The sequence below is a fragment of the Polypterus senegalus genome, chromosome 18 (genome assembly GCF_016835505.1).
Source record: "Polypterus senegalus isolate Bchr_013 chromosome 18, ASM1683550v1, whole genome shotgun sequence".
In the NCBI taxonomy this organism is placed as follows: domain Eukaryota; kingdom Metazoa; phylum Chordata; class Cladistia; order Polypteriformes; family Polypteridae; genus Polypterus; species Polypterus senegalus.
The window spans coordinates 16,952,296-16,974,101 of NC_053171.1; the positions used below are offsets into that span (position 1 = coordinate 16,952,296).

A 21,806-nucleotide genomic window follows, 5' to 3' on the forward strand; every position below is an offset into this window, starting at 1 on the left:
TGTAATTGGAGAAATTTTCAAATTGTTAAGAGTTACTTGTTTGGAATAATTTAAGGAATCTACTGTATGCATTTTAATCAAATTAAATAAATTCTTTTATGGGCACTCCACAATTTTATTTTTAGTCACATATGAGCAACAAAATCTTTGTACAAAAATTTTTACCTTTTAGTGTATTTTTGATTAAAATCATTGCACTTAAAATTCTTTTTTATATACATTCTTAGCCACCCTAATGCCACACTGTCCTCAGCACGTTACAAAAAACTGACTTGACATTAGCAACAGAGTTACCTATGACATTTTAGTGAAGTGCTTGTTTAGTTCTCATTTCAGAAAATCACTGTGAAACCTTACACATGTGAAGGACTGGAAATGTGTGTTTTGTCTATTGGAGAATCAAACCTTTAATTGTACTTAGAAAAGCCCACTACTTTATCCACTGTGCCAATATCACTAAATCACTGAAAAGAGTATTTCGCCAGATATGTATATAAATGATGAAAAATTAATTAAAAGTTTGTGTACATTGGTCTCAAACTTTCGGCCATTTAATTGAACGCCCAACACCCTAACCACTTGACCCAATGCTGCTTAATTGTCATATTGAAGTAATCTGATGAAACTTCAATATTGATTAATCATTTTTTAATTAATTTGTCTAAATTGATCGTTACCGTTTAATCAAAAATCCAATGTGCTAACCACTTCACCAACACAACTAATTTTTCATATATGTGTGTGTTGGCTAAAAGCAGTACCGGTATATATATGTAATCTCTAAAAGTATGAGGAAATGAGAAATTTAAATCTGACAATTAACATACAGATCTCTAATCAAAACTGTTGAAATATTGCATTGTCACCCGAGATCAGCATGCAAAGTTTGACAGAAATCTGTTTGGTAAAAGTGGGTAAAAAAATTGATTGAAAAATTTGCCCCAAAAAAACAGATCGCAAATTGAACAAAACTGTAATAATAATAAAAAAAATACAAACTTAGAATCAGCATGGAGTATAATGTCACAAATAATGGCCTTTATTAGTATGATGATACAGGCTGACCACCATGTCACTAACAAGTCATCACAGGTTTTACATAAAGGAACAAGAAACATCCAAAGCCAACAAATTTCATGCATTTTAAAAAAAAAAAAAAAATAGAAACAAGACAGAAACCTTATAATTTTTAGTGAAAAGGTGGCAGATGTGCCAAGTAACTTTATGTACTTGTATAAATCATTTTTAATTAAGAATAAAAAAAAAAAAAAGAACAAAGCATTACTTACTTGTCATCAGGGTCCAGAGATTCTTCTAAACCCTGTGATTCAGGGGTCCTATCATAAAGCATTTTATGTGTTTCAATAAAGTTTTTCTGCATAGCAGACATTTGGGCCATAATTTTCTGACGATGAAGCTTGGCTGCTTCTGCCTTTCTCTTCCTTTCAGATTTCTCCTTCTCCTGAGAGTTCTGCATCCCAACAAAAAGAAAATGAAAAACCTTGATTGCTGACAGAATACATTTAACTGCACAGAGGCAAGAACTAATTTACAACCTGAAAACCTATAAATGTAATTTTATATTAAGGTAGCATTAACATTTTTCATTACGAAAAAAATGCATTATAACACAAAAAGTTACTGTACAAAAAATTATTGTGTTTTAACTATGGATTCCTAATCGGAAAATTCAATAACCAAGCCTACATATAAACATTTGCTATAGTTTAACTTTAATAGGTGCTACATGACACACAAAACAAATATCTGAATGTATTTCAACAGTCTCACAGTGTGTCCACTGCAGGACAGACATTTCCTAGATTTGAAATAATCTCTCTTTTTCATACCTAACCACAATGCAATAATAATGCTAATTAATCCACCGACATGAATTAAAGCGTTAATAATAAATACATTAACCATTAAAAAAAAAGGGGGGGAAAGTGTTGCACTTAATTATCAGCAATGAAAATAAAGGTAAAGTGCAAATCTTCTGTGATCATTCATTAGTAAGTCAATCTTTTTCATCATCACAAAAAATATTAATTTACTTCATTTACCAAATGCTTATTTGTTGCCCAATGATATGCCACAGCATTCGGGAAAATATATCATGGCAACATATATGCCAGTGTCTCGTAGCTTGACACATGGCCAAGTCAAGGTCTAGAATGAGTTTACAGGTTTACTCCATGTCTGTATAAGTTCACATCTTAAAGATACATGTAAAGGGAATTGGGACCCTTATACTGACACTGTGTGCACAAACAAGGATGTGTATGAAAATTGTGATAAACTAGTGCTCCATTTAAGGTTGCCTCCCAGTCTGAACCCAGGGTTACTGATACAGATTCCAACACCTGAAATGGTTTAAATATGGTTGAAATATGGACAAATTAATTACTAAATGGAAACTGTTCTTTACTATGTAGCCTTGCCATCATGAATAACAATGTTAGGCCTGATATGTAAGTGGAATTTCATTGATAAAATATGTACAAAAATAGTAGGTTTTTTTCCCCGGTCACCTCAAATTTGAAAAGAAAATGTGAAGATGTAAATATTCAAATGATGTTTATCTTTCAGAGTGCAATTAATTATATGTTTTTTATCAAGCTAACAAAATAATTCTATAGGAGCTACAGTACACAATATAATACAACCTTAGCAATACAAGAAAAGGCTGAGGTACAACGATATGTTATTATACAATACAAAAAGATCAATTTAATATGTCAAATTGAAGAAAACTTTCTTACGTCATCCGATTTAGATACATCACATCTAACTGTAACAGGAAAGCAAGATTTCTCATGGAGACATTTCACAGTTTCAAACATCTGTGAAAGGAAAACAAAAAGCAATGAGTGAATGACTTGCTGAAGTTATATAGGTGGAAATGTCAACTGTTCTTGATTGGCTATGTTTATGTAAATTAAGTTTGTGACGGAAAATCACATGACAACATCATGTCATGTGAAATGGCCTTTACTAAGCACTATTCAATTAAAAAAAAAAAAAGAAATAATCCAAAACAGTACTGGATTACACAGCAGTACCAACATGAATTGATTCAGTTTTACATTACAAATGTAGCAAAAATGTTACACTATTTTAAAAACACAAGACTTTGTTATATTGATCCAATGAATCCTCAAGTTTATTTATATTTATTCTAAAAGGTATAAAATGGTAACAACTGCTGTCCAAAAAAGAACATTATTTTAAAACTAGGTGTGTCCTAATGCTTTTGTGCAGTACTGCATGTTTATTGTATCATTGTATTTATATGTTCTTTAAGCATGGTCTTCAGTTGTTACTGTAATACTAGTCTGAAAGAGACAAACAAATTAGAATCTCATAGTACAGCATAAATATGTCAATAAAATTGAGCTTGAATTATAAATATCACAGATTTAAAAAATAGATAAGCCTGACAAACGTGGAAACAGAACGCTGCACAAAAAAGAAGGCAGGGAAATTAAACCTGATCTGACCTGTAAAGTCCACGTAATCATGTCCTTCTGTGCCTCTAAGGCAGGGACAGCTTTTAGGTTCTCCACAAGACACAGAAGGGATTTGCAATGATCACTTTCTCCTGTAAAAGAAAACCAGACATCATACCAGATTTCCAAAAATATGGATATATCATCTGGCATAAGAATCTCTAATGCAGTGGCAATACTGGACTTGCAGTGTCCCATTTGTTGGAATACATATACTAGCAAAATGCATTCTTTTTACATTCTAACAGATGGTACATCTCAAATATCAGAACCCCTGCCATGAATTCAACTATACATGCTGCAAAAATAAAATACTGAAATATTCTGTATCTTCAATTTATGAATTACAGAGAAAAATAATGCAAAAAGTCTACCATATTAATTTTTAACCACATTATTGATGTTCTCTTTTGAATGCATGAAGATTCATAGTTTCTCCACTTAACCTATTTTATCTTATTACTTTGTAATTGAATAACATCACAAATTATGCTTTGCACAACATTTTTGTTTATTATTCATTATCTTTTTTATCAGTGTGATGCAATTTTAAATCTTTCGTGAAATTTGTAGCACCAAACGACTTCACTTCAGTTCCATCATAGTTTCTTTTTCACTGTAGTAAGTTGTAATTAGTGCTTCGGTCAGCTTCACACACTTTAACAGACTTCCACGCAGCAGCCACATTTTAGAGGCCATAGGCTCTATGGGATTTTCAGCCTCTCAAGTCACTTAGCTGGATTAATACTCAGGTCTCTCGGATTATCACGCGGGGATGTTATCACAGAGCTAAAGGAAACTTAACATTATTCTTACATGCTCCACAGGATCATACATCTTTGCGTGGTCGCCTATTACACTATTTCTTTTTAACTTGTTTTAACCACATAAATGAAAGCCATGAAGTGCAATATGCATGTGCAAGTTTACATTTTACTTTAATAAATTTTATTGGCAAGATTGGCAAGTTATCTGCTGATTACACTTAATATGCAAAAACTGTCCAGTTCTGATCCACTGCTGAAAACTAGTGCCTCACTAAAATAGTTGTCATCGAAGGCAACTAGAGGCTAAGACTTGCTAGCCAGTTTCATCAACCTGGTTGCTAATGACAACCTGGCAACTGTTCAGGTCAATCCTTGACCTATCATTTCAAAACACTGGAACTCAGTACTGCATTCTTCCTTCACAATAAGCAAAATGCAGTATTAAAATAATCCAACAACACTGAAAAACAGGAACAATAACACTACACATCTATATTTACTTGTGATTTATACTTGAAGATAACAATCTGACATCAATACTTTAAAGATATAAATTTACTATTTTTACATAAATAATTTTAAAATCACCATTTATTTTTTTTTAATACAGCATAGTTCCAGTTAAAATTTGCAATGGCCCTTTCACTGTTTTTTTTTTGTTATAAATGCAGCTGTTCAAGTGTCTTCCTTGTATTCGACTGTGCCTCAAAAAAAAAGAAAAAAAAAACTGTCTTACACTCAGGCTAACTTGTCATTACTCTAACTTTGGTGGTATTTCTATTTCTACTCTACATTGTCAATATCCAAACACTCCTTCAAGATTAATAATACATACAAAAGAGTACAGATAGAACCACCTATGCATTTTCACTTCATAAAACATGAAATATCCCTAAATCACACTTTACTCTTTGTTTCTTTCAAGTCTAAATATGGCCAATTAAGTAAATCTTAGAACACATTCTCCAAAATAGACTTATTTTAAGAACTATAAAAATTTCTCATTTAAAACACTCTAAATTTAATTCTTAAATATCATCAACAGTAACAAGTTGTATTTTTCTATACACTACGAACAGCACAATTATACAATAGCTTATATGTAAAGAGAAGATGAGAAAGTGAACTAAACGGGAAGATACATCAGAGACAGCAGTAAAACTTACTCCTTGCTTTAAGGCTGAAGTTAAAGGCCACTTCCTGTTCAGGACTTGTTTCTAGCTGCTGCTTTTCCTCTAACAATCCTAGTGCAATTAAGTGAAGAGCCTGTTTAAAAAAATAAATAAATATTTTCGACAGAAGAAAAAAAAAAAATAATAAGAGTCATGCTTACCAACTAAGAGGTATTTAAACTTAACAAGCCCCCATATTTCTTCATTTTATCCCAAGTCACTCTTATAGAAAGGAAAGAATTTTTTAGCAACCTAAAGCACAGTCATTCTTTTGTGCTTGTACCTTAAACATCTGTTTAAAAGTTCAAAACCTGTATTTCCAACTCTGTTAAGAATTACTCAAGCAAAACATACTGTTTCTCAACCAATCATCTATCAAGAAGTGGTAAATACAGATTAAAGTTAATGTCTGCAGTCTGAAACAAACAAAAAACAAAACAAAAACAGCAGCATGTTACTATATTTCAAAACCCATAATTTTCCCTCTATCATATTGCCTGCAAAATAGTTTGTTATATGTTTATGGAAAAGAAACATTGTTTTCTTTTTTCTAAATTAATTACAGCTGTTAAATACCGATACAAACATGAGACACATCGAAATGTGTGAAAATGTAGCAATTCTTATTGGTCACAAATAGAGTTAAGCAAAAGCAAGTAAGCATGGCGGCCACCCTTGATCCTCCACCAGAGAATGACAGCAAATGTTTAATTAAAATTACTGACATTTCGCACAAAACTAGTGATAAACTGCCATTAAAAAGCCCAAAAATATGACAGTGTCATTTATAAGCCATACTCCCCACCCTCTTACTTTAAGCCAACAAAAAAATGGTAGAGCGCCAATAAGCAAGAGAAGGTTTGGAAATTGTTGCCTTCTTCATGATTCCAAGAGGTGTATGTTTCAAAGCACACAATCACTAAACAGATGAGGACTTCCTTTGAAAAATGAGCAATCAGAGAATAAGTAAACTGATAAGCCAACAATGTAGTAGATAGATCTTGCACTACTTTAAATCAGAGTTACTGTGCATGAGTTAAACTGAAATGCATGAGTGAATTTCATAAAAAAATCTATTGTTAAAACAAAGACTCACTGTCTATCTTAAGTGGAAATGATTAGTCCTAAAATGAGACAAGAATTGCACTTTTTCATCTAACTCGCATGCAACCCACAACAGAAATTTACGACCAAGGTACATCACTCCTGTTATGAAATGGGATTATGGGATGTTTTCTGAAAAAAAAATAGTAAGAAAACAATGAACACATTTCCGGATAAAAAAGGCTCTAGTTCAGTTTGCATCAGCACAATCGTCTTTCGATCATGATCTGTGTACAACTAACATGTTCTGTGCATGGATTTTTCTCCAAAATCACAAACACAAATGTTAAGCTTGCTAGTTACTCTAAACTGTCCTGAATTAAGAGAGTATGGATGTGTTAATGAAAGGATCCTGTAATAGACAGATGCCCTACTTACGACATGACCAAGCTAGTCATAGACTTGTATACATCTTCATGCATCTTTTATGATTGAATTGGCAATCACATTTTATGCTCTTGACCTCACACTTCTACAGCATTCTTAACACTGGACTAAGAATTAACTTGAAAAATACTTGAAACAACCTGCACGTGTAAACAAAGCGGTCATCAACGAACCTAGCACATGTGATAAAGTTAAAAAGGAAAGGGATGACAAAGGCCAGTAAGATGTACCATATTTCACTGAGTTAGACAAAGCCAATTTTAGAAAAAATACTGGATCGGTATGCAAGTTATATGAAAGGAGAAAGTCAATAGTGCTTATGTCATGAAGAAAGGAAGGCAGAGGATGACTGGGTAAAGATATGGGGGGAAAAAAAAAAAAAAAAAAAAAGAGACAGCAAAAAAATAAAGGAAAAAGTGGTATTGGTATTGGTGAATAACAATGTAAAAAGGTCTTACCCCCAAAGATGACAGACTAAAAAATGAGGAAGAAGGGAATTTAAGGGAGAATGTTTTATTTTTGTAACCCATATAATATTGCTCTATACCATCTGTAGAATTTGGGGATGCAGGTGTCAACATTTGTAAAAAGACATAATTTTTAAGTCATACCATCTGAATCATGGCTTCTGTCCACATCTTCCCTGTGCTTTCTCCTGGTTTCTGCAGCACGAATTTTAGCAAATGCAGTAAAACATCACAGCTCAAAACATTGACAATATTAACAAAAGCAGGACAGAACCTAGGTGGAACTGGGGGTGGAAGAGCTAAGGAATGGAGGAAAAAAAAAAAAAAGACCATAAAAAAGTTACTGTTCTAAAAGCACCACTGAGTGCCACTAAATACTGTAGTAAGTAGTTACCAGGGTTCTAAAACAGCTATAAAATTGCATATTCAAGAGTTGTTTATTTCACTTACTGAATTTGGCAAAAATAGAAATTCTTTTCAATGTAACTTAATAAAAAGTAAAATATTTAGCACAAGCAAAAATATAAACACTAAATATGCAGATATCAGTATACATGAGTAACTGACTTGTGTGACAGAGTGATAAATTAACTTGTTCTTGAATTTATCAAAAAAATCTGTAAAATTCCAAGAATAACGCAAAAGTTAAAAAGCATTCCTCTGCACTCTACATTTCAAACAAGCAGAAGATTTGAGACACTACAATTTTTAAAGTACATCTCTAGCCAATAGTGCCAAAGTTGTTTATTTTTTATAAACACTCAACAATTTTGAACTATGATTTTTTTTTTCATTTTACCTTTATCACTGTTCTCCATTTTCCATCTCCTCTTCTGTGCATCTTCAGCCTTAAATGTAAAACAATTAGTTACAAAAGATTGTATTTCATCTTGCTCTTTGGCTAAACTTCCTTGCCCATGGAATGATGTTTAAGACTTTAGCATGTGACACTTAAAACAAATTGTTTACCTATCCTTTCATTTACTGAACCCACTAAATCCATTTTTGAGGTCACAGGGCGCTGTAGTTTATCCAAGCAACATTAGGTTTGGTGCAGCAACGAAACCTGCATGAATCCATTACAGAGCATAATTTAAGGCGAATAAACTGCCTATAAACATAATATGCAAATTTTAGAATGTGGTAGAAAACAAGAGTATCAACAGATAATTCCACAAAGACACAAGGACTTCATTCAAATTACACGTGAACTGAAATTCAGACCAAGGCTCCTGGTGTTTTGGACAGCAGTGGCAAACACTGTGTCACCAATCAACCAACCATAACCTTCATTTAAAGTTAAGATAAATCGGCAAGATCCTACACAGCACTCAAACCAAGTTGTAGAAAAACAGTTATGCTTAAAGCCGATGTCACATGTCTTCTAATCATTGGGTATGTCAGATATGCCAGATGTAGTTGCTGATCACATCAGAGGACCATGTCAATTTACATGACTGAAAATCATTTGCCATGTCAAACAACTATGCGGCAACTTTCCACTTTTTTTGTGAAAAAATGACAAGAGTCAGTGGTATACTTAGGGTTAACAGGTACGACAAGTTCAGCAGCAATCTTAGACCTTTTTTATGTTTTGTTGTGGTGAGTAAAACATGAGGCATCAGACACACAGCCCTTGCTTTTGTATGCAAAGTTCGAAACACCCATGTTTCTTACTCCTCATCACTGCATTATATGCATTGTACTTCCGGAACAGCATTCATTGGTTGTCAGTTTTCATGTACACAAGCCAACCCTTATGACTGAACACATAATCAAACAGGTTTGATTTTGTCGGCGTGACTCATGGAGTAATTGGAGCAAGTCGCTGGGCATATCACATTACATGACAAGCTTTATGGAAGCACACCGCCAACTGCCTCCAAATCACTAAGATGGTGTAAATAAAGCGTATGACTGAAAATTGCCAGGAAACTCGTGTAATATGACATGGCCTTTCAAAAGCATAAACAGACACTCTGAAACAAATTGTTTGTGACCAAGGTTATATTTAATAAAGCTAAGGCAAGGTATTTACTAAAACGTATTAATATGCACTCACATGGCGAGTCTATTCTTTTGTATTTTTTTGCATCCCCACCTGTTGTAAAGCTTCCTTCACTTCTCTCTATCCTGTCCCACTTCCTCCAGGTTTCTTCCTCTTGTTTCTTCTATCACCTTATTTTTCCAACTCTTTCTTGGTCATTCTGCTCTTCTCCTTCCTACTGGAATCAATCTTCTTTTCTTCTTGCTCTCCTTAAGTCATTTCTTCGCAATCTTTGTTACTAATTGTTCTTGACCACCTTATTCTCAAAATCCGGATCAAGCATCTTTGATCAAACAGAGCCAAGCCATTAAGAGAAGTCTGATCAAGTGTCCAGCTTTCAACTCCATACAAGCCTACTACTAGTTTGCTAAACTTTTAAATTTGTACACAGTTTGATGTCTCTGTGCTTCCAACTTGGTAAACACTGCTCATGTCAAACCTAATGTCTTCTTCACCTCTCTCTAACCTTCTACTCAATCTTATTTTTCAAAAAATGCACATCTCTCTCTACTCTTACCAGCTCTTAACCCTTATATCCTAATCTGTTCATTTCTTCTTGTTCGCTAATCTTCATGCATTTTGTTTTGACTATGCTTATATTTAATCCCAGGTCTCTGATTGACTATTGCAGATCAATGGTGTTCATAAAATGTTAGTCCCAGGTTACAGGCCTGGATCATGAAAGGTTTGCAAAATGTTTGCGACCACTGATATTCATAGTTGTGTATCAGGCTAAAGGAAAAATCAGGTGAAATGTAATGGATGAGTGCTCCATTGGTTCTATTATTATCATTACTATTATATTGGTTGTACATGAATTACTAATGTATGCTCTAGACAAATAAAAGTTAATAGCCATTGGACAAGTGCCTCAAAACTTCAGCTACACAAACCTATTTAAACAGAACTTTGCTGACTCAAAAGGAAGCCATGAAAAAGATACTTTATGGCCACATGCTGTTATGGGGAACAAAATTTCACATTGTTTTATGAAAGTCTTCTTTTTTAAGTTTATCAGTTTAGTCTTAGAAATGTATACATTATCACTGAGATCACACCAACAGGCGATACTCAATTCCTTGTTGCTTATGTTACTACAGGGAGGTGTTTTGCTTTCAATCCCTACAAAAATGGCAGATAAGCTAATGAGATACAAAACCAAGGACCTGACTCTCTATAGTCATAAATGATCTCTGGGTATCTTTCGTAAAGTGAAAGGGGTTTTCTGATATGCTGGCTAAATTACCCACCATAGCCTTGTAATTCTGGTCTCCTAATCATCCCCCATCTCTCACTAGCTATCTCTATCACCTCTTCACTACCTAATAACTAACGTGTGGGTAGAGTACTGACGCAAAATGGTTGCCATCACTTCATTCAGGTGGATGCTGCACACTGGCAGTGGTTGAAGAGGCTCTCCTCTTTCTAATAGCAATGGATGCTATTCAGGCAGACTACTTCTGACAACTTAAAAACAAACAGACAAAATGTTGGCCACACAGAATATACTGCAGCACATTCATAAAATTGAACCCCAGGATTCCCATTCACATGCTCTTTCACTCCAGTTTTCACCATGTTCAGAAATGAAATAATCCTTATCACACCAAACACGTACTCTACACATTTGCAGCTACTGCCATCAACGATTCCAATGCATTCAGCCACATACATTTCCTGTTGAAATTTCATAATTTTCGTGCATTTTATGTGCCAGCTGAATCTGCAAATAGCCTGTGGAAGTTACTATTTTAAGCAAACCAAATTATACAACATGGGCCACTTCATCCCTAAACCATTATTGGTGAAAGGAAGATAACAATAACAGGGTCCATACTGGGCATGTTAGTATTATGATGAGCAAGTGCACGTGATGAAAATCAATAAGTGAAATTGCCAGAATAATTTCTGCAGCACCTTGTAGGAGAATGTACATCCTGGCCAGAAAAGAGAAGAAGCTATTACCTGTACAGGAGGCCAGCATGATGACACAGACAGACTGGCCGGCAGAACAAATAAATAACTTTGTACCTGGCCGGTGTAAATTAATGGAAGGACCAGCGATAGCCCGGAACACTTTAATTCCCAGTCGGGACACCCACAGGGATGCTTGAGGGTTGGAGTTTGGAAATACAGCCCTGTCAGGGTGCCTTGGTATCGTTAGAGGGTGCTGTCGGGGAGGAACTCTCTACTTTTTCTATGGCCTGGAAGAGCTTCCCAGGAGATTTGGCATGGCACTGGAAGCATTCCTAGGCCTGACATAAAAGGAGTCTGCTGCTTCAAATCAGTTGAGTCAGAGCCGGAAAGCAGCAGTCAACACTCGGCAGTAGTAGACAGGAGGAAGAATTGGTGCTTTGATGTTAATCTACTGTATAATTGTGGTGCATTGCTGGAAAGAGGTCTGTGAAAAGGTGCTTTCTGGAATAAATATTCTTTATTTATATAAATGTGTGCTGTGTTACCGTGTCTATGGTTTGGGGGCTGTCTACAACCTTCACTATGCAATCAGTGACTGCATTCTCAATGACTTGATACATTTGTGCACTGGAATGACATTGAAAAGAAACATACTTTCACAGTGGTAGGTTGATTTAAAAAAAAAAAATCACAAAATGATTTACAAGAATGTTTTTGCTCACATGATACGACAGACTTAAGATTCATGTCATCTGCCACATTTCAGATTCATCTATGCACCAAGAACATTTCATCCAAGATAGATTACACAAATATTTTAGGTGCCTTTCATACTATTTCAATGATTTTGTAAAATGTATTCACCTTACTATGCTGAGATTTGGAGTAGTGGTAGAAGTAAGGATTAAAATCCTTTAAACATTCATTTTTCAGCTCATATACACCATGACCAGAGACCCCAGGTTTCCTAAACAAGGAAAAACGATTTAGCATTTCGCAGAGAAAAATTAAGTTTTTGTATAGACACAGTAAATCCATAAAGTAGAACAGGAACTGTTGCATACAAACTTATCACTAAAATTAAAAAACCGCATCAGGCTTTTTGTATTAAAAATAATATTTAAATGTGAACTCTCTTCTTGTTTAAGATTGCAAGAATACTTAACAGCCATGCTGTATCCTCAATCAAGATGCTTCATATCATGCACAATCACATTTTATTTCATGTTCATATGAGAATCCTGTCATTAAATAGGTTACGTTAGAAATATTAAGCAAGAATACTTTGTACCTCCTTCAAATTTCTAGCTTACTTACACTTTAGAGCAAAAGATAAATGTATGCCCTCCAAGTCAATGTATCTCTATATCATGCTCACATAATAGTGTAATTGGATCTGGGTGACAGGAAAGCATTTTACAAGTGGGACAAGTCCAGTTTAAATGAGTTACAAAGCTGCTGTGAACATTCCCCCAATAATGAGGTGTCTTTATTTTGAAACTGTTGTTAGCAGCATGACTCATTCCTCTAGTTCAAATATGTTGAAATTGATGTAGCGGTGACCAAGCCATGTTAGTAAAAATGTTAAAAAACACTGCTGTTAGCAATTTAGTCCTACAGAACTATTTTGGCTGCAACCAATTATACCATAAAATTCCTACTTTTAGATACTGCCTCATCCTAAACATGCTGCTGTTTAGTTTTAATGTCTCAGAAAAATGCAACAGAAATGTAACTTTTGTATGTGCACAAAGAAAAGTTTTATGAGCTTTACTGATCTTGCCATCTAGGTTATTTATGTCACTATATACTGATAAACCTTCAGGTTTATATAACCTTAAAGTGCAAGCTCCTCTCTGTTAATTTTCACTATGTGAGTACAAATAAGTCAGCAAACACTACAGAATGAAGTGTACAATAAGACAATGGAACAGACTATTAAATATTAAAACCTGTAGCCAAAAAAAAGGTTTTAAGGTTCATGCAAAAATACATGAAATACCAGTCTTCCAAACAATAGAAAAACTACTGACTTAATTATATAAGGATTTCAATAAAATACAGGAATGAAGATCTAATTAAGAAACAAGTACATTTTTAAAATAAAGGCTTTTAGCTACACTGAACTGCTAGCAAGCCTGAAAATTCCATTGGTATTCTGATACATCCCAAGTGAAGAAAAGAAAAACAAAGCTTACTTGAATGTGGCAACTCGATGGATGACATTTTCTAATCCAGTTTCATTGTTTTCCTGTATTAGTGAAAAAAGATACTAATATTTTACAATGGTGTATAAAAGTTACAAAGCAAAGGTTTTCTGAATAGCAAAACTTAACTAAGCAAACAAAGGCATATCTTAAAGTGTTCAGTACTAAGAAGAAATAATTCTTTGTACACATTGTGCTCATGAGTGTTAAAGAGGTGCGTGACTATGATTATTCACAAACCGGCAGGATATACTCATCTGATTTGTAAAGTGTAAAATCAAGTGTTAGCTGATGAGATATGCGCCCATTGTGAATACTGTTGGAAGACTTAAAAAAAAAAAAAAAAATACACTCAATGATGGAAAATCTCCCTCCATTTTCAAGGACTTGGACTTTTCAAAACAAATGCATTACCTAATAAACCAAGGACACTGTATCTGACAGTTCTTTCAACTGGTCTATCTTTCATTTTAAAATCTGATGCAGGATATTAGTGTATCATTGCCCATATATACTAGTACAGCATATGGTTCTGAGCACAGATCACTCTAGTTTATTCAAAGCTTAGCACACAAAAATTTGAAAATAAAGTTTAATCTAGCTACCCAGAGTCTTCCTGTACAATAATCTAATAAATGATCTCTTGCAGTTTCGATGACACACACCAGCATTAAGACACACTTACATTCTCTGGTAAAGCTTTGACCAGACTGCTGTGTGCCATGGGCTCTATGCAGAGAAGATGCAATACTTCTCTTGTAATCACATCTTCTTTGGTTACATTGCTGATACCAGGTACAAATCTTTCACCTATGAAGAAGAAACCAAATGTTTAAGGATATCATATAAAGAATTGGGCAGCAAACAAAGTTATCAAAAGGACTATTTGTAATTGTCATAACAACACAGTTTGTAAGTGCAAAACAATGTTACTTTATTTCTTGAACTTCACAGGAGTGCCAATCCTGTCATTACTTTAATTGCATTAGTTGAATGTGACATCAGAAACTTGTACATAGCCCGTACTTGCCTATTAAAATTATCAGGAGATTCAGCATTTCCTCTGTTAAACGGTTCAACTGTTTGACGAGATCCTGCAGACGAGTGAAGAGAGAAAAAAAAAAAGTTGCAAAAAAGATCATACAACAGTATTATAATCAACTTTGACTAGAGCCATGTAAATTATGAAAGCACAGATTTCAATTGTCAGGATATGATGAAAAATGACAGTTACCTTAGATTTAAAATAGTGTATTAATCTTTTTTGCAGTTCTGTAATTGAACTACATAAGACATTTTATATACAGTGTCAAAAATTATACTGCTGATCCCTTCACACAGTAGGTCAATGGATTTTATATTTAGTATTCTAATACTGATGTACAGTACATTAAAGTTTAAACATTCAAAATTGAATTCCAAGAGTTAAGTCTCTCCACTTAATTTTGTATTAATCCAATTAATGCTTTGTAATATAGCAGAAGTTTCTACTTCATCCATTATTACACACTGCTGCAGGTTGTTTTTTTAAATCATGTCAATATTTAACTCGAGAATAAATGAAAAAAAAACTTTAAAGTATGAAGAAAAGATTTAAAAAGAAGTAATCCCTCTAAAACACCTACAATACAGGTCCATCTCAATAAATTATAATATCATTGAAAAGTTAATTTCAGTAATTTAATTCAAAACGTTAAACTCATATTATATACATTCATTACATACAGAGTAATATATTTCAAGCGTTTATTTCTTTTCATTTTACTGATTATGGCTTACAGGTAATGAAAAATTAAAATTCAATATCTCAGAAAATTAGTATATTAAATAAGACCAATAAAAAAATGTAATACAGAAATGTTGGCTTACTGAAAAGTAGTTCCATGTATGCACTCAATACTTGTTCGGGGCTCCTTTTGCATGAATTACTGCATAATGCGGCGTGGCATGGAAGCGATCAGCCTCTGACACTGCTGAGGTGTTATAGAAGCCCAAGATACTTTGATAGCGGCCTTCAGCTCGTCTGCATTGTTGAGTTCAGTGTCTCTCACCTTCCTATTCACAATATCTCATAGATTTTCTATAGGGTTTAGATCAGGCGAGTTTGCTGGCCAATCAAGCACAGTGATACCATGGATATTAAACCAGGTATTGGTACTTTTGGCAGTGTGGGCAGGTGCCAAGTCATGCTGGAAAATGAAATCAGCATCTCCATAAAGCTTGCCATCAGAGGGAAGCATGAAGTACTCTAAAATTTCCTGGTAGACGTCTGGCTGCGCTGACTTTGGACTTGATAAACGCAGTGGACCAACACATGGCTCCCCAAATCGTCACTGACTGGACCTCACACTGGACCTTAAGCCACTTGGATTCTGTGCCTCTCCACTCTTCCTACAGACTCTGGGACCTTCATTTCCAAATGAAATGTAAAATTTATTTTCATCTGAAAAGAGGACTTTGGACCACTGAACAACAGTCTAGTCAGTTTTCTCCTTAGCCCAGGTAAGACACGGACGTCGTCTCTGGTTCAGGAGTGCTGTGACAATTGTAGCCCATGTGCCGGATACATCTGTCTGTGTGTGTGTGGTGGCTCTTGAAGTACTGGCTGCAGCCGCAGTGCACTCCTTGTGAATTTCCCCCAAATTCTTGAATGGGCCCTGCTTCACAATCCTCTCAAGGCTACGGTTATCCCTGTTGCTTGTGCACCTTTTTCTGCTGCCACATGTTTGCCTTCCACTCAACTTTCCATTAATATACAGTACTTGGATGCAGCACTCTGAACAGCCAGCTTCTTTAGCAATGACCTTTTGTGGCTTACACTCCTTGTGTGGCATACTGAACCAGACTAAGAGACCATTTAAAGGCTCAGGACACCTTTGCAGGTGTTCTGGTGTCATACTCCACTCAGCTAATTAACTCAATAGTCTACAATATTGAACTTTTTCACAATATTCAAATTTTCTTAGATACTGAATTTTGGGTTTTCATTAGCTGTAAGCCATAATCATCAAAATGAAAAGAAATAAACGGTTGAAATATATCACTCTGTGCATAATGAATCTATATAATATGAGTTTTGCTTTTGGTATTGAATTACTGAAATAAATTTTCGATGATATTCTAATTTATTGAGATGCACCCGTATAGGTCTACAGATAGATACGCCTGCTTTGGCCTGTGTGCGGTTAAGACAGGCATTTAAAATATGTGCCAAGTCACACATGCACCAGGCAAGATGTGCTGGAGTTGCAGGCTCACAACAGGACATGCTACCTTGTCCACAGGAAAGTTAAGTCGATATAGACAAATGGGAAGATGACAATCATTATCATGCATCTGCTACCTCTCAGGCTACTCATGCATTATGCACCAAAATGTCTGGAATGAATTATGTAAAAAAAATAAATAGATAAATAAAATTAAAAAAAAAACATCATCACATCGTTGATGCACATACACTATCTTTTCTAACTGTGCTTTTACAATCAAATAGTATTAATTATAAAATCAGTCATAAACAATTATAATGAAATAACACTTTTTTGTATACAAGAGAGAGGGGGTGCTTTTTGTCAGAACTCTGACTGCCCACTTCAGATCATAGGAATAGAATCTATTTGCTCACATCCACTAAATGACTAATTTTAGTCCTATGCCACAATATATTGAATTGTGCCTTGTGGGATTTCCGCTGGAATATAGACCTCTATTGTGGGGTAGCAATGAATATTACTTTTTCTCTATCTTGAATAAGTATGAAAGAAAAACTACCATTTACACTTCTTCCAACAGTTAGGAAGGGCAAACTACAGTGGTGTGAAAAACTATTTGCCCCCTTCCTGATTTCTTATTCTTTTGCATGTTTGTCACACAAAATGTTTCTGATCATCAAACACATTTAACCATTAGTTAAATATAACACAAGTAAACACAAAATGCAGTTTTTAAATGATGGTTTTTATTATTTAGGGAGAAAAAAATCCAAACCTACATGGCCCTGTGTGAAAAAGTAATTGCCCCCTGAACCTAATAACTGGTTGGGCCACCCTTAGCAGCAATAACTGCAATCAAGCGTTTGCGATAACTTGCAATGAGTTTTTACAGCGCTCTGGAGGAATTTTGGCCCACTCATCTTTGCAGAATTGTTGTAATTCAGCTTTATTTGAGGGTTTTCTAGCATGAACCGCCTTTTTAAGGTCATGTCATAGCATCTCAATTGGATTCAGGTCAGGACTTTGACTAGGCCACTCCAAAGTCTTCATTTTGTTTTTCTTCAGCCATTCAGAGGTGGATTTGCTGGTGTGTTTTTGGTCATTGTCCTGTAGCAGCACCCAAGATCGCTTCAGCTTGAGTTGACGAACAGATGGCTGGACATTCTCCTTCAGGATTTTTTGGTAGACAGTAGAATTCATGGTTCCATCTATCACAGCAAGCCTTCCAGGTCCTGAAGCAGCAAAACAACCCCAGACCATCACACTACCACCACCATATTTTACTGTTGGTATGATGTTCTTTTTCTGAAATGCTGTGTTCCTTTTACGCCAGATGTAACGGACATTTGCCTTCCAAAAGTTCAACTTTTGTCTCATCAGTCCACAAGGTATTTTCCCAAAAGTCTTGGCAATCATCGAGATGTTTCTTAGCAAAATTGAGACGAGCCCTAATGTTCTTTTTGCTTAACAGTGGTTTGCGTCTTGAAATCTGCCATGCAGGCCGTTTTTGCCCAGTCTCTTTCTTATGGTAGAGTCGTGAACACTGACCTTAATTGAGGCAAGTGAGGCCTGCAGTTCTTTAGACGTTGTCCTGGGGTCTTTGTGACCTCTCGGATGAGTCGCTCTCTGCGCTCTTGGGGTAATTTTGATCGGCCGCCACTCCTGGGAAGGTTCACCACTGTTCCATGTTTTTGCCATTTGTGGATAATGGCTCTCACTGTGGTTCACTGGAGTCCCAAAGCTTTAGAAATGGCTTTATAACCTTTACCAGACTGATAGATCTCAATGACTTCTGTTTTCATTTGTTCCTGAATTTCTTTGGATCTTGGCATGATGTCTAGCTTTTGAGGTGCTTTTGGTCTACTTCTCTGTGTCAGGCAGCTCCTATTTAAGTGATTTCTTGATTAAAACAGGTGTGGCAGTAATCAGGCCTGGGGGTGGCTACGGAAATTGAACTCAGGTGTGATACACCACAGTTAGGTGATTTTTGAACAAGGGGGCAATTACTTTTTCACACAGGGCCATGTAGGTTTGGATTTTTTTTTCTCCCAAAATAATAAAAACCATCATTTAAAAACTGCATTTTGTGTTTACTTGTGTTATATTTGACTAATGGTTAAATGTGTTTGATGATCAGAAACATTTTGTGTGACAAACATGCAAAAGAATAAGAAATCAGGAAGGGGGCAAATAGTTTTTCACACCACTGTATGTGAATGACATTATATGAAATGATTTCAAATTAAAAATTAATTTTTGAATGCTTATGAATATCAAAGCACCTATGCGGGTATTCATAATATTAACGATAAAATATAGAATCAGCAAATATAGCAAATATATGTTTTACTCTTTACTTACCTTATCTCTACTCATGCTAATTCCACTAAAATAATCAAACAGCTCAAACCTCTGCAACACCAACATCACAAAGCTATTTGGTTCCATTTTGGCTGCTGCTATCTGTAAATGTAAATGAAAGATACACAGTTGGTAATATCCGTTATCATGCAAATATTAGACAGTACTTAAATCTTCAGTGGCATATATTTAGACAATACAAAACAGTAAACATTCTTTAAAAACAAAAAAGGTACAAAAACATTTCCATTTCCAAATTGTTCAAATTGCTATAAGGGGGTGATAAAACTGTTTAAATTCATCCTATTAAGTAAAGGTAATTAACTGTTCATTACAGAAAAAAAATATACTGTAACTAAAAAATTACTAAGAGCAGTGTACATTACAAGACTACAGATGAACATGACAGGTGTGTGTTTGGATTGTAGAGTATTGCCTAATGATGCTGTCTCACAGATTAGTAGACTAGGTTCAAATCAGAGACCCAGATACTAGCTGTGTGGCATTTACGAGGACCCCCAATGTGCGTGATAATCCTGCCATAAATCTGGGGTTTCATCAACTAAAAGACGCACATCTTAAGTTTCAATTCCAAATTTCACATCTTAGTGTGACTAGATACGTGAATGTGCTTTGCAATCAACTGATACTTCATCCACGTTTGTCCCAATGCTGATGGGATAGACTCCAGCTACTGTGAAGAGGACAAAATAGGCACTAAAAACATGCATAAAAAAATTTACTTAAAAATATTATATTGCAACTATCTAAAAAATAAATGACCAAAAAGATTCATGTTAACAACTTAACTGATACTAGTGCAAGTGGAACTCTAGTAAGTTTGAATTCCAATACGAAAATGGCATTTACCTGTAACATAATTATGTCTTTATCATACATTTCATCTCGACACTTTACATCTTGATAGTAGTAAACCTAAAATGAGAACCAAAAAAAAAACACTGCATTGACTTAAAAATGTGTTTTTATAATATTAAAATACAGGCAAAATTCCATTACAACAAACTCCCAGAGACCTAAAAAATATTTTGTTGTAACGCAAATTCTGTATTTGTTGTTATAGTGCTTTCTTTAACTTGCATCCAGGTGTTTGCAATCATTTCAATAGCTTCTTTGGAGTTAATTTTAACCTCCTTCAGCCTACAAGTTATGCTAACGAGAATTTTTCTCAGCATTTCCTGCCGATAATACACTTTCAGGGTGCGAATGATGCCCAAATCCAATTGCTGAGGCACTGGTGTGCAATTGGGTTGGAGGAATTCAACGCGAACATTATCTTAATGCGGAAGCATGTTGTGTGCAGCACAGTTATCAATCAGAAGCCGAATCATCCTTTTCTTCTTCATATTGTGAGGTTTTTGAACACTTTTGGGATCCCCCCCATTCCCCATCCAACGGAAATGACATGCTGAAGTGTGTCCTGAAGCGTGACTGCAGCGTCTGTGGAAGATTGTTTGTCCGTTGCTGGGGCAGGGCAATAGAAGGCTCACAACGGAGCAGTGAAGCGCCACAGAAGCAAATTATAAAAGATCGGGGTTGCGCTAGATGTCCCTGTCTTGCACCCCAAAACACGAGGCTTAGTCTCAGTACTTTAGCAAAACCAGTTTTATTCAGCTTGAAACAGGAACGGCACAGTTATTTTATGTAGCGAGATCTGCCACTCTTCTATAAACAGACACAGCAGTCAGGCAGGGTCGTGGCCAAGTCAGTGACCAAGTAATCCTGTTATCTGCATTTACAATGTACGTGCTCCTAACCTTGCATCAGCCGAGATCTTTTCTGTTTACTTTGGCAAAGAGACGCAGCATAGCTGTGAGCCTGCTGTTGCCCTTTACAGACACAGAGATCAGACTTAGGGACACTTTTCGGCGTGCTGTCTAGTTGGGGGAGGTCCCAAGAGAGTTTACAAGCATCACATTTTCTTGAATGAGTGCCGCATTAATAGGAATGTTTCTTGAACGAGCATCACTGAACCACATAAAAATTGCTTCAAATGCAGCAGTTAACATACGTTTGCAAATCAAGATTTTTCTTCTTTTTTTGCTTGGTCTTTCAAGAAAGTTGACAGTGTCGATGGCGAAACTCTGAATTCACTGGCAACGTCTTTTTTTCTTTTTGCCACAATCGAGAGCTGCAAACAAATTTTTTTTTTTTCTTCTAATATGATCTGTTATTGTTTTTCGTGTCTTCCGTTTCTATAAGAGGGTGACAATAAGTTAAATTCCAATTGATGTTTTTCAAATGTTGATGAGCAATAAGCAAAAGGTATAACTAAAAACTGCAGGAAACAAAAAAGGCAATAAATAAATAAATAAAAAAACAGTACGAGGAAAGTGTTTCTGTTTGGAGATTGTTGTGCACAACTGAGCTGCGGCCACAGAACTAACTGCTCTGCGGATGATTCATTCAGGCATTTTAAGGTTTTCTGTGCACCTCGTTGTAATGAAAGTATCTGCTGAATGTACTTCATAGTAACAAGATTTCTATAAACTTGTGTCATATGGAGAAGCTGTTGAGACCACAAAAATACGTCGTTGTAACAGATGTACCTGTATTAAGAAACTCAAACTGATTCAATATTTTAGGTAAAGAAAGCTAAAGATTTCACAGTAAAACATTAATTCAATGAACAGAA

General features: G+C 35.3%; 1 protein-coding gene across 2 annotated transcripts in view; it reads right to left on the reverse strand.

The window, feature by feature from the left end:
• The window catches only part of ubr1 (ubiquitin protein ligase E3 component n-recognin 1), a 110,670-nt gene that overhangs the window by 31,695 nt on the left and 57,169 nt on the right, over positions 1 to 21,806 (reverse strand). For both annotated transcript variants that reach the window (XM_039741291.1, XM_039741292.1), the window contains exons 18-29: positions 20,021 to 20,086; positions 19,151 to 19,252; positions 14,608 to 14,671; positions 14,263 to 14,387; positions 13,569 to 13,621; positions 12,235 to 12,337; positions 8,206 to 8,254; positions 7,551 to 7,705; positions 5,443 to 5,542; positions 3,501 to 3,601; positions 2,763 to 2,843; positions 1,290 to 1,471 (exon numbers count right to left, since the gene is read on the reverse strand). In XM_039741291.1, coding sequence (XP_039597225.1) covers positions 1,290 to 1,471; positions 2,763 to 2,843; positions 3,501 to 3,601; positions 5,443 to 5,542; positions 7,551 to 7,705; positions 8,206 to 8,254; positions 12,235 to 12,337; positions 13,569 to 13,621; positions 14,263 to 14,387; positions 14,608 to 14,671; positions 19,151 to 19,252; positions 20,021 to 20,086 — 1,181 coding nt within the window. The remainder of the gene's footprint in view (positions 1 to 1,289; positions 1,472 to 2,762; positions 2,844 to 3,500; positions 3,602 to 5,442; positions 5,543 to 7,550; positions 7,706 to 8,205; positions 8,255 to 12,234; positions 12,338 to 13,568; positions 13,622 to 14,262; positions 14,388 to 14,607; positions 14,672 to 19,150; positions 19,253 to 20,020; positions 20,087 to 21,806) is intronic.